The 12,912-nt window shown below is 35.7% G+C and overlaps 1 protein-coding gene across 3 annotated transcripts in view; it reads left to right on the top strand.

Annotated features, from left to right (window-relative positions):
- The first annotated feature begins 955 nt into the window (after positions 1-955).
- Positions 956-12,912, top strand: part of LOC131051299 (uncharacterized) — a 53,311-nt gene continuing 41,354 nt past the window's right edge. Inside the window, exons 1-2 of one of the 3 annotated variants that reach the window (XM_057985753.2) lie at positions 956-1,132; positions 1,227-1,349. In XM_057985753.2, coding sequence (XP_057841736.1) covers positions 1,313-1,349 — 37 coding nt within the window. In that variant the 5' untranslated portion in view covers positions 956-1,132; positions 1,227-1,312. The other 2 variants (XM_057985759.2, XM_057985768.2) reach the window with 2 other exon arrangements.

Raw genomic sequence — 12,912 nt, 5'->3', positions numbered from 1 at the left:
TGCGATCATGAATAATACCATTTCAAAATTTGAATACTATATTTTATTACATTTGCCATAAGGAGAATTCTCGATGTCACTAGAGTTTATAACATATTGACTTTTGAGAGAGACATTTTTTTTTACAGAAGAGCATTCTTGGAACATCTATATCCCACTCGATGAAAGACTCAACCAATGGTAGAGGACTCAAATTTTCTCTATGACTAGATCAATGATGGGGAGGAACTTCCCTTTCACAAGTAAGAAAAGGGTCTCAATGTATTGATTTATATTTGGAGGCCTCACAAACAAAACACATACACTCAAGGGCCACCAACAAGTTTGAACCTCATTTATTCAAAATAGACACTACAACTTACCTCACCACGAAAGCTCCATTGAACAAGACAACAAAATTTGAAATCTTCAATTACTTTTTTTCGCATTGATCATTTGGGGATAGGATCTCATCCTTGACCTTGAGAGAATTTGAACACAATATCTTTGGTGCTTGAACTATGACAACTTTTCACTACAATGTACTCAAATTTGACTTCACTCCTAAACCCTACACACTTCAAAACACTTTGACACACAATTGCTTCATGATTATCAAAACACCAATTATTTACACTGGAACACATCACCCACATAAATAAACACTCTAAATGACTATAATACATGTACCCACATCCAAAAAAAATAATTGTTTAACCCTAGCATATAACCTATGAAAATATCATTGCCTTAATCATTAACAATGTACTTGTGATACAATATTGTGAAATGTACAAACAAATTATGCCAACAATAATGAAAAAGCTTTGAGAGGACTGAGTTTTAATGGAGCATCACCATTACCAGGTATGAGGAAATGGAACTCAACATATGAATCTCCCATGGTGCTACTAGAGGGTCCCACCACGTCTGCCCACTAGTAAAGCCTTTTTTACTAAAATAAAGGGGCACTTACTTAGAACTGGTCTAGAAAACGGTCCGCACGTGTCTACGCAGCGAACACGCAAGGATCTTGACTCGTAAAAGACATAGAGCGAGTAAAATTAACAGCTTAATTGAAAACAACAAGAAAAGGGGCTCCAATTGCATTGAGAGGAATAACTTTCGATTCCCAAGCGTATAAAAAACTTCCGTAATTGTTTATCTATCGCAATCTCTGAGTTCTATGTTCTTGATTTGCCTCTGCTTACTCGATTTTTGAAGCTTTTTTTGTGTTTTTGTTTTAGGCCGCGTTAGATCCGTCTACTCAGCTCAATATTTGTAGTGTAATATATGCAATGATTTTTTGAGAAAGGAAATTTACCGCCGGACAATGGGCTGCGTTGGATCTTCCGAGAGGGCTACTGATGGTTAGTAACTTGATTCGATAGTTACTGGATAATTATATATGTTGTATTTTCTTTTGTTAAATCATTAGGATTTCTGAGAATTCATCTCTCACAGGTTTGGTTTTAGTCTCTTGAGATTGCGGTTCTAACTAATTATTTGCCAAGGTGATTGGTTAATCTGTGAAAAGAATTAGAAGGCTTCTGGAATGGCAAAATTGGGTAGCTCTTAGGATTCGCTGATTTTGGTATATGCATGAAAGAGTGTATTTTCCCTTTTGGTTTCGAGGTCAATTTCAGTGTAATGATAATTGGGTTGCTGATGCAAATGACTGACTAGTACTAATACTGCTTATCATGGTTTTTAATTTATATAGTTTAGGTTTTTTGTACATTTGCATAATTCCTGCCATCTTATTGGGAATCTGTGTATGTGCATCCGATCTTGCATATATATTATATGTTGTCCGTAGACTTTATTACTGGAATTTTCGGTTATTCTTAACAGCAGCGAGGCTTCTTTTGTGGGGGAGAAGCTAAGGCCATGCGGCATTAGTTTGCATGCTCTAGGCCAAGGCGGAGTCAGGGTCTTTAGATGCTAGAAATTGAAAAATGAAAACCTAAACTGATCTAAAGTAGGGAACGGTGTTTTAGCTTGCAATTCAAAAGCTGTGAGATTCATAATTGTAGTTCAGTCATCTATTTGGTAAAGCTTTCATCTCTCTCTCTCTCTCTCTCTCTCTCACACACACACACACACACAGACACACACAAATATTTTCCGTGGGGACAACCCTTTTTATGGTTTGCTCTTTTAGCATTATCCCATTTAACTATCTTGGTTATTTGTGGATATTAATATAGTTTTATTTTTAAATTCTATTTCTTGTTTATGATTGTTAACCATTTGTTTATCATGAATCTCAAAATGAAGAGGGGCTGAAGTTAAGGTCAGTTGCTAGACTGCAATTTTGCCATATGTTATCTCAAATGTGTCTCTGTAGTCTACCTTGGACCAAATTATAGGGCATATAAGTTAATCTGTTTTGTTAATAAATACGAAAATGTGCTCTTCCCTCAAATCAAGTTGTAAATCCTTGTTTACGAGGACTAGTGATTTGGGAGCATGTTGACACGTGATTGCTGAAGATGTAGGTACATGATTGTTTGATTTGCCGAAGATAGCTTGTAAGTTTTCTATCAGTTTATGATATTGTCAACTTTTGACATTAATAACAATTGTTTCAAGCTCTTTTTGTATTGATATACGAACTTTACTAGTTCTTCTATTTTCCCTCATTCTCTCCCAAATATGTCTTCTTGTTCTTTTACGCAGTCCTGCTGCTAAACAGATAGAGGGGTTTCTGTCTTTGGAGTTTGTGTAATTGTTTGAATATTGTTTAACTCACGAGAGTTATGATGCTTAATAATCTTTGCTAGAAAAGTATAAGGAATCTGGTGTCCAACATTTTACATCTCCCTAGAGTTGGTTGTGCCAATTTTTCTCCCTAGTTGCAGCTGGATCTTATGATTGGCATTAGACAGAAATCTTGATATCTATTAACAGAGTTGTTTATTCTTTGTTTCATAATTGTTTTTTATGGGGACTCAACCATACAGCCAGTATTTTAACATGATCTCAAAGAGGGTTGTGATTTTTGATTAGCCAAGTCCAGGTGGATATCCAATGATTAAATGTGGTACTTTTCATCCCATCTCATACTTTTGTTTACTAAATCAATGCAATTTTTAATAGGAAATTTGTATCAACATTATAAGGAGTTACAAAAGTGCTCAAAGAGAAAAGGTTGAACTGACAAGTAGTTGTACTAAAAAATTCTCGTTACAAACTATAAGGAAATTACAAGAATGCTTCTACTGAGTGAATGAGATTTTGCCTTCTTTGCATGCTGCAAGGGATGCATCTTCTGTTTGAGGAGAAGGGGCTTTACTTGTGTGGGAGTTTCCCATCGCAAGTGGTAATTTAGGTAACATCAAGAGCTGGTCATGTTCTGATGCTACTTTGGTAACCTCCATAAATTCATTTGATTGCTTTTTCATTTTCATTAGGCTTCAGTTTTTTCTTTTTTAATTTGTCATAGTTGATTTTATTGAATGCATTTCCTTCCCCCACAAAGCCCTGAACATGTCATAAATTCATGTAATCCTATCACCTCCTAAGATTCTCTGTTATCAATTATTACTTGTTAGCGTTATACCAAGTGAAGTTCTAAAATTAAACACTATCTTACAAACTTATGAATATGTGTAATAACCTAATCGAAATGTATCAAGAAAACAACCCACAAATACTACAGAAATAACTGCTTTTTTTATTTTTATATATATATCTTCAAAACAGTACACGGGCAAATTAAGATTCATCAAAGTAATACAGCTTATGAAACACCCACATGCAGAACTGGACACTAGTATTTCTGATGTCAGTCTAAATGACAGTCTGCTGCTTAAGGGCTTCTGTCTTTGATAAACCTGATCTCTATGCTTGAAGTGCTATGTTCCCAAGCCAAAGCACAACATCCAAGCCAGGAAAAGAAATGATTTTTCTTTACCAAATTTCTAGTGTATCCCTTCTCATTTGCCCAGCACATTATATAACTCAAGCTTTCCTTTACCAGCACAACTCAATCAGAGGCAAGACATCCATCAAATGTGCAAATTGACAAATCTGTTAACTGAAAAATAACTCCCTAAATTGTTGGCAGTTCCAATCAGTTAACTGAGCAGAATTCCACCTAAGACCCAGCTGCTGCTCAACTGAAAACACAAAGACACAACTTCTTCCTAACTGAAGACTCAGCTGCTTTATTTCAAACATAAACATTCATAACTTAATACTCAGTCCTAGCTAACTGCCAATAGAGCATGCACTCAATGCTGTCGCTAGAAAGGGAACATAACAATATACTAAAGGGAAATTTGTCACTCATGTTAAGTCTCAGTTATTGTTCAAATCATTCCCAACTAGAAGGCAGTGTCTCATATTTATACTCTTAGTTGCATATCTGAAAGATCCATGAAACATATTGAGGTTACCTTGGTTGCCATTGATTTGTTCCACAGTAGAATACAATTTGAATAAACAGATGCATTCTGTTATTCTTCGGACAATTAAACAGCTTACTATATTGCAGCTGACAAGTCAAGCAAAATTTTTAACCAATCTAAAAGACAAGGCACCTCCAAAACACCATCATCAGAAAAACTTCAACTCATCTTGAGGAATATAGACCCAGTTTTTGGATGAGGTGGGGGCAAAGGAAGAGATGGTGATGCACATGGACATGGAAATGAAGATGATAAAGAAAGGTTATAAGAAGAGGCTTCCAGATTGAGGTGGTGATTTGTTTAAAGAGAAAAAACAAAATATTTCACTAGACAATGAAGATTCTCCAAGTAAAGGGAAGAAATGTGGGCATTGATAGATGAGCGCATGGATGAATCACATTTGATAAAACTGTTATGGTTCACTTATATATTGATGAAGCTGAAGATAAAGATCTGGTTGGCTTAGATAAAGCTCCAATACAAGTAATGAGAACTCTCAGTCACACGGGCTACTCTGAGGGTGGAAGCTCAATCAACTCACCCAGGATTTTTGCAAAGATAAATTCTATTGACGTTACTATGATGAGTGTTGATCAAGGAGTTAATTTCTGCGAAGGCGCACTTATGGTTTGGAAAGATTCAAAGATAAAATCTGTGAGCAAGATGTGAAGCTTCAATTCAACGCAGCAAATGTTAAGGGTGGAAGATGCAAAGTTGAAAACATGTTGAAATTTGATGATGACCCTTCCAATTGGAAACAGGACAGAAAAAAGAGATGGAAAAAAGATAATGGGGTTTCTATCCCTGGTTAAATCCTCTATTGATCCAAAAGGCTTATTCCAAGATGAAATGTTGAAGATATCCATTAGATGGCGATTGCTTAAAGACAGGTTCTTATGAGTCTTGGATACTTTTTTCCTCTGGATGGGACCATTCAATAAGATAGCATTCAAGAGTGAAACCATGAAGATAGAAATTATAGAAGAGAGGGCAATTCTTAATGCTCTGAAAAATGAGATGAGAAACAGTAATGATATGAGAATTTTAAAATAATAATAGAGGCAAGTACAATGCCAGCATGGTGCAGGAAGAAGACCTTGACCTCAACAATTTTATACATTAGTTGTTACAAAACATTAGGTTGTAGAAGGCATGCTTTTAGAAAAAAATACAACTGTTGAACTGGTGGAAAGGTTCCAATGCAATGGTTTTGAATGAGCAAAGTCGATATCTAAGAAGACCATCCCAAACACATTAATTGCGCATAGAATTAAGATCATGACATTGTAAGAACTGCATATTATGATTGATTTTTCCATGCCATTCTCTGATTCTTTGATGGTTAATCTTAGAAATAATTGTTTTTAGAACCGAGATCTGGAGCATCTACAATGGGTCTCCTCCCAATCTACAAAGATAGTATTTGAAGCTGGAGAGGAGAGGACATATTTTGACTTGTTAATTTCCCTTGAGCTATGCTTTCAGTTGTGTTCCTTTTGTGTGTCCCTTTGTTCTTTCACCCTCACTCCATTTCATCAATGTCTTAATTTCTTAAGTCTTGACTTTTATGTTTCACATATAGCTCTGGAGCTTGAATTTGTTGCTGAGACAATAGCGGTAGGTAGAGCATTCACAATGATTGGATTCACTGGTTGGACAACTTTCTATGACTCTTAGGCTTATGGTGCTGTGATTACTGAGCTTTAAGACATCATGGAGGTTATGAACATTTTGATATGATTTTTATGAGTGAAATCCTTTATCAGCATTTTGCTGAAATTATTTACACTGGAACCTAGTAAAAATATTTTGCCACCTTCATGATTATCTGGATCATGATTTTCAGGGAACTGTAGTATAGGGATGAAGACCATGTCCCCATCATCATACCCACATCTTTTGGCAACCATATTTATTTATTATATACCTATACTCTAATTCATTTACTTGTGCTTGGCATCTCTCTATATTATTCTTGTAAGATGCAGAACGCTCATTTTCTTTCATCATGTCAGAGTGTTAAAAGAATCAAAAGAACAATAGTGTGTTGTGGGAGAAATTCCTTTAGGATTGAAGCTAGTTTTTTGGTTGCCCTTCAAAGGTCCCTCAAGTCATTTAGAATTTTTGTGGCAACAATGGAAAGCACATAAGCAACATCAACAATCACATTTGTGTAGCTAATGGGGGTTTTGTTGCAGGAGTCACAAGTATGCAAACAATTTAATGGAGAGACATGAGCCAAGGCATTTGTTACCATTATAAAGGGTAAAAAACAAACAAGTAGTCAAAACAACTAAGGTGAAAGCTCATGCATGAAAGGACAAGATTTTTCACATGAAGTGAAGCTGTAGGAAAAAAAACATGATATAGATCAATAAAATAACTCATAAGGTTGACACTTCGCTGGGAAGTTGCAAATTTGAATTCGTTAGTCATGGTATTAACTTGGAAGATGGCCTGGACTTTCTGTCATCATCAGTCCAGCCCCTGGATCCTTCATCTGCTAAAATATAGTTGAAAGTGAGATTCTGAGTAGATTTTTGAAGTTCCTCTTTCCTTTACTAGGTGCACAATTTGGATGGTTGTAAATATGACATGCAATCTTGAAAGAGATGATTATTCTAGAAATTTGATATGGTGGAAAAGTGAGATATTGGAAGGAAGCTTGGTAGCAACTGCTCGTATTATCAACTCTCAGGGGAACTCTATTCAGCATCTTTTGCAAGGTGAATGGTCTACCAAGGATGATTGTTTGGAGATTGTTGCTGTCATCACAGGACAATGAAAGACATGCAAAGGAAGGAATGCAGATTTTCTTTCACCTGTATATGGTTCTGAAGTTTAGTCAGATGAAAATTCCTTTTGCAGGAGTGAGCATGCTGTATGCTTTGTTTGCTTTTGATATTTTACAGCATAGAAATCATGGGAAGGGTGAGTAAACAGTAAGAAGAGGTTAATAGGAAATACTACCTATGATGAGTTCTTGCATAAAGACAAAGTTTGGGGAAAGATAAAGAGTCAAGGGTCTGGTCTGAGGTAAAGATTTTCATATGACTTTTCTTTTCCCAGACGAAGTTATCACCCAAGAGGCTTTTATTGGTAATCTATCTCGTACATCTTTATATGCCAAGCTATTATACTTAAAATTTGGACCTTGTTGTACATGGACTAATCACCACATTTATATGTTCACACAGGTTTTCAAGGTGAATTTCCCTCAAAAATAGTAAAAATAATGGTTAGCTAGGTTATGGTATTTTGACTGGCTGAACCAAGATTTTTTTGGCCCAGTTGGAATCATTCTGTAAAACCTTCTAAAACATGTTTTGATATTACAATTTAGTAATTTAGCATCATCTCTATGGACCACACAAACTTTTCACAAATTCTTGTAAGATCCTGACATCAATAATATCAGCTAATCACCTCTATAGGAGGAAATTTTTTATTAGCCTAATGACTATTCATCAAGGTCATCTTGAGATGATTCAAAACACAGATTAAATCCCACACAAATAAAAGATCTAACTCAAAATGCTTGCAAAAACTATCAATTACTAAATGCATTGGTTATAATTGGGTTAATGACACTATGGGAAGAATCGTGAGACAAGGATGACTTACAGGGTTTTACATACTCCGAGAACTTTGCCAATGGCGAAAGGGGCTAGAGATTCAAAAGCCCCATAGTGGTGGATTACATTCATTGTTCTTTCCAACTACTAACAAATGGTCAAAGGTGCTTGTGTGCTGACTGGGTCCCTGTGTCTTGTAATACTATGAAAATTTACAAGGAAATATTTCATTAGTGTAATGACATCTCACTGAGGCCATCTCAAGATGATCCAAAACATACAGTTCAGATCCAAGAACTAAAAATTTAAAAAATCTAATATCATCCCCATACAAATGAATCCTCAAAATGAACTGTTTTCTTGCTATGCAATATGGTGATCCTGTTATTTTTCCTTTCCTTTATAGATAAAATTTTATAATTCAAATCACCCTTTAATTAATTATACAACTAAAAAATCAACTCATGAAATATTTTTCAAATTTTTAAAACTTTAATTTCAATGTTTGACCATGAATGTTTTTAGAAAACAACTATAGTGAAGATATCATCAGCAATGAAGAAATTACGTAAGGCAAGAATGACTTCAGACCAAGTTGAATCTGTTGATATAAAAATGTCTCCAGTGATGCTTTTGTCAAGGCTGGAGGATGATGAACCTTATGCTGAGAAATCTTGCTTGCCAATCACTTAGGATTTAGAAAGCAACCATTGTGACATGCTTTTCACAGTTCTAAGTCTCCAAAGATTGATTTGTTTATTCAGCACAACAATTTCTTCTCTATTCATCTGTCTAATATAATATCATCTCTTCACAGAGAACTCACAACAAACAAAAAAATCTCCTCTCTTTTGAAACTCCTTGGCAATCTCACAAACTCTAAAATTACGATACAGATTTTTCAAGGTGTTCTTCTCCTTTGTATCCCACTAAAGCACCTCTGAAGCTGGAGGAAATGTTCTTTTGCACACTGTGAAAACACAATCTATTTGTGCACTATAAAGAACATCTTCAAACAAGGACCTTCTGATATCATCATAGAATGAAAGTGATTTAAAAAATTGTACTGGGGAAATTTTAATGTGTTTTCTGATCATCCAGATCCCTCAGAGACGGAAAATATCATCAAAATGGTGCATAAGAAATGAGGGGGTCTAGGATTTGTGCATAAGAAATGAGTGGGTCTAGGAATTTAACTCCATTGAAGATCTTATTCTAGATTGCTGCTCTTGTACAGTGAATATCTGAATGCAGTTCCATCCTTGCATTTCAACCTATAGAAGGTGGGCCAAATCTCTTCCTTGTGCATCTTCTTCCATGTTGATTGATCTTGATAGTGTTCTGCTGCTACCTTGAAGTGGCTGGAGACATTTTAAAGCACTTGACACTGGTGGGTGGGATGCTTTTTTGAGATCTGCATGGGTTCTTAAACATGAAGATCAACTTTGTCTCACATAAAAATGGTTAGTAGATTAGTATTCAAAACAAATCAAACCATGTAAAACGAGATATCAAGAAAGATTGAAATAAAAAGCATAATGAGAGACAAACAAAATCAATGAAATATACTCAAGACGCTCCCATTTCTTGTAACTCTTTCTTGTCCTCCTCGTCTCCACGAACTTCAAGTGCTCCGAAGTTGACTAATGGAGAGTGGGAGAGATAGATAGGGTGAAGTGTGGAATGCTCTTAAACTAGCATAACAACATAGTGTGGATGAGTGGGTGTGGGTTATGGATGTGGTAGCAACAAAGCATAAGCTTGCTAATGGAGTGGATTTGAAGTCAAAAGGGCATTATATAGTCCAATGATAAGTGGATCATTTGATAAGAGGGAAGGGTTCAATTTATAGATTTGGGGGCCTAGAGATGGACGGTCAAGATCAAAAGGGGGATCAATGGCTGAGATCGAAGGAGGGAGCAAGGTGTGCTCACACATTTTGGGAAGAACTATTGTCATAGGGAAAAGGGGAAGGTGTGCTTACACGTGTGAGCAAACCTTGGGAAGCCCACTTGTCCTAGGGAAAAGGGGAAGGTGTGCTCACACGTGTGAGCAACCTTGGGAAGTTCCTGAAGTTGACAAGTGGAAACACTTGTGGAAAAGGTGTAAGGGCTAGAAAAGGGGGTTTATGACATACGGGCCAAAAGAGGAAAGTGTAGGGTGGCTCCATGGGGAAGAGCAATTCTCACACATGCGTGAGCACCCCTTGGTCCAAGATGATGTGGATGGGTGAGATGACTTGGGTAGGTGTGTAGTATTTAAAAATAGGATAAATACTAACAAGTTGCTTAGGGTTAATTAGCTTAATGCGGGGATTAAGATGATAGGTTTGTAGGAATCACTAAATTAGCCTAATTAACTATGGATTAATTTAGCTAATTAAGTTTTGGAATAAAGTTGGAATATTCCTAGGGTTAAGTTTGATTTATTAAAATAAATCAATCTTTAGGATAAATGAGACATGTATAATTAATTAATAAATTAATTATATGTGGAAGAGGATAATCAATTAAATGTAATTTAATTAATTTAGGGTAATAATAGGATAAAATGATTAATTAAATTAATCAAGGGATAAAGGGATAATTAATTAAATATTAATTTAATCAATTTTATGTGTCTACAAACTTCAATTCCAAAGAAGAAATAGCAAACCAGCATCATATATTCCGTCTTTTCATCTTCCTTACAGGCTTGGAAAGATCTGCTACAACTAATAAGAAATTATACACAAAATTGAAATAAAAAATGAACAAAACAGGATGTTGCCATAGTCATTTTATTAATTCAAAAAGTAAGCAGTATTTTTGGGTGGGCCAAGAACCACCATCTTCCTTCAACATATGTATTTACCCAACAATTAGTCAACCAGAATATCTTCTTTGAACTACCCTTACTAATAGTGCCTAAAGATTTACATGGAGTGATTTAGGCTATAACAAAACATAAAAATATTAAATCTCTAAGCCTTTAAACTGTAGGCAATGAATTGATTTTTGGATCAATTTTCCAACAAGAAAAAATATTAAGGGACCTTTTGCATAGGAGGTCCAAGCTGCGTACCTGATTGATTAGTGTTAGAGCCAACAGGGGCATTTATATCATTTGAATTTTTGTAATTCTGATGGCACTATTCCAACCCAACACAGTAGCAAAATCCAAAATAAGCTTCTATAAATTTCCTTGGCATGATTCTGTGTTCTCCAATTTCTAATTTAAATTGTTCTTTTAGACACCATTGATGTGAAGAATAATTCCACTCTTTTGCATAGGAGGTCTGCATAGCTGATTGACTAGTGTCAGAGCCAAAAGAGGCATTTTTTCATTTGTATCTTTTTAATTCCACCTGGCATCACTATTCCAACACAACACAATAGCACCATCCAAATTTATAAGCTCCTATAAGTTTCCTTGCCATGCTTGTATGTTCTACAACTTTTAATTCAAATTCTCCTTTTGTGCGCACTTCCTGTGAAGAATAATTGCATCATTTGTGCTTATGCAAGGCTTTATGAATTTACACACATATTTTGTTTGCAAGTTGCCTTTTGATATGTCATCAAAGTGGTCTTGTAGTGTGATGATGTCATTCCGAGGCTTTGATTTGTAGACACATTTATTTTCTCCACATGTAGGTTTGCCCATGCAAATATTCCATACTTCAAAGGGTGCTCTGTGATATAGCACTTCATCTCAAAAATGTTCTATTACGTGTGTGAGGCTGCATTGTTGATTGTCATATGCTCCTTGTTTCAACCAGCTGGTTGTGTATGGTTGAGTATGAGTTTTCCTAACAAAATATGCCAAAATCAGGTTCTTCTGATTGCTGCTGTCCACAATGAAGTGTGTAGTCATACCCTTCCCCTACGTCTATAAGTGAAAGAGGTGCTTCATCTCCTCTTTGACTAATAGGGAACCTTGTGCTGTACTTATAGTGGAATGGGATCTGCCTTCATGATATGTTTTATTTTGTATACTGTGGTGCAGGTGCATGTATTAGAGTCTATGTCTCAGGCAATGTTGATCCTTGAGTAGAATGCTCCTATTTGTATGCCATTTGCTTTTATGGACATTACATCACTTTTTTCTGTCCTTGGGTCTTATGTCTAGATGCAATTTCTTCAAAGGAGGCTTTCGTTGATGATTTTGAGTAGAGTCTGTCTATCTTGGACTGTGCCATTGTTAAAAGTGATTTTTTCTTGCCTTTATCTATGAAGTTTTATTCAATTTTGACTGTTACATTCTTTTCTTTGTGTTCCAACCTTCAAGAATTCCATTTCTTCTTGGATGGAGAAACACACTCCGTTGTAGTATTTGGACCTTTTGCTGACAAGGTATGGGATGAATTAGTACAATCTTGCACTATTTGTTTTCAGCCTTTGTGCAATTGCTCAAACTTTCTTTATTGGTCAACCCAGTTCCTTACAGGGTGTTACTCCTCTCTGATGGCCTCCATAAAGTTTGACCAATCTGTGACAAAAGTGATCTTATGGTCAAGTGTCAACTCATCATTGTTTTCATCCTTCACTTGGTTGTAGTTTCAATCATGTTTTGACAAGGGAAGCAACTTCTAAAACTGCAAATGTTACCTTCCTATTATCTTCAAAATAATTTACAGATAAATAGATTCCAGTTGGTCAAGCCATTTGTGTAGTGCATCTATAGTAATTTTGCTTTCAAAAAGGAAACATTAAATTGCTTGTGTTTTAAAGAATGTAACAACCTTGAAAGGTTTGCTTGATGAAGTGAATGCCTAGGGCACAGCCTGTGAAAGAATATTGGTGAACTGTTCCATCATATGCCTCTGCTTCTAAAGGGCTTCCTTAGGCAACAGTTTGAAGGTTACCGTGTTTCATCTTTTTCTGCCATTTGAGAGACCCTTTTAACCATCAAGGAAAATAATTCTGAAGTGTCTCACATGTGTGGACAACATATGTCATATA

The sequence above is a fragment of the Cryptomeria japonica genome, chromosome 2, assembly GCF_030272615.1.
Source record: "Cryptomeria japonica chromosome 2, Sugi_1.0, whole genome shotgun sequence".
NCBI classification, from domain to species: Eukaryota; Viridiplantae; Streptophyta; class Pinopsida; order Cupressales; family Cupressaceae; genus Cryptomeria; species Cryptomeria japonica.
The sequence above is the reverse complement of the archived record's forward strand: the minus strand, read 5'-3'. Positions and strand labels throughout refer to the sequence as shown.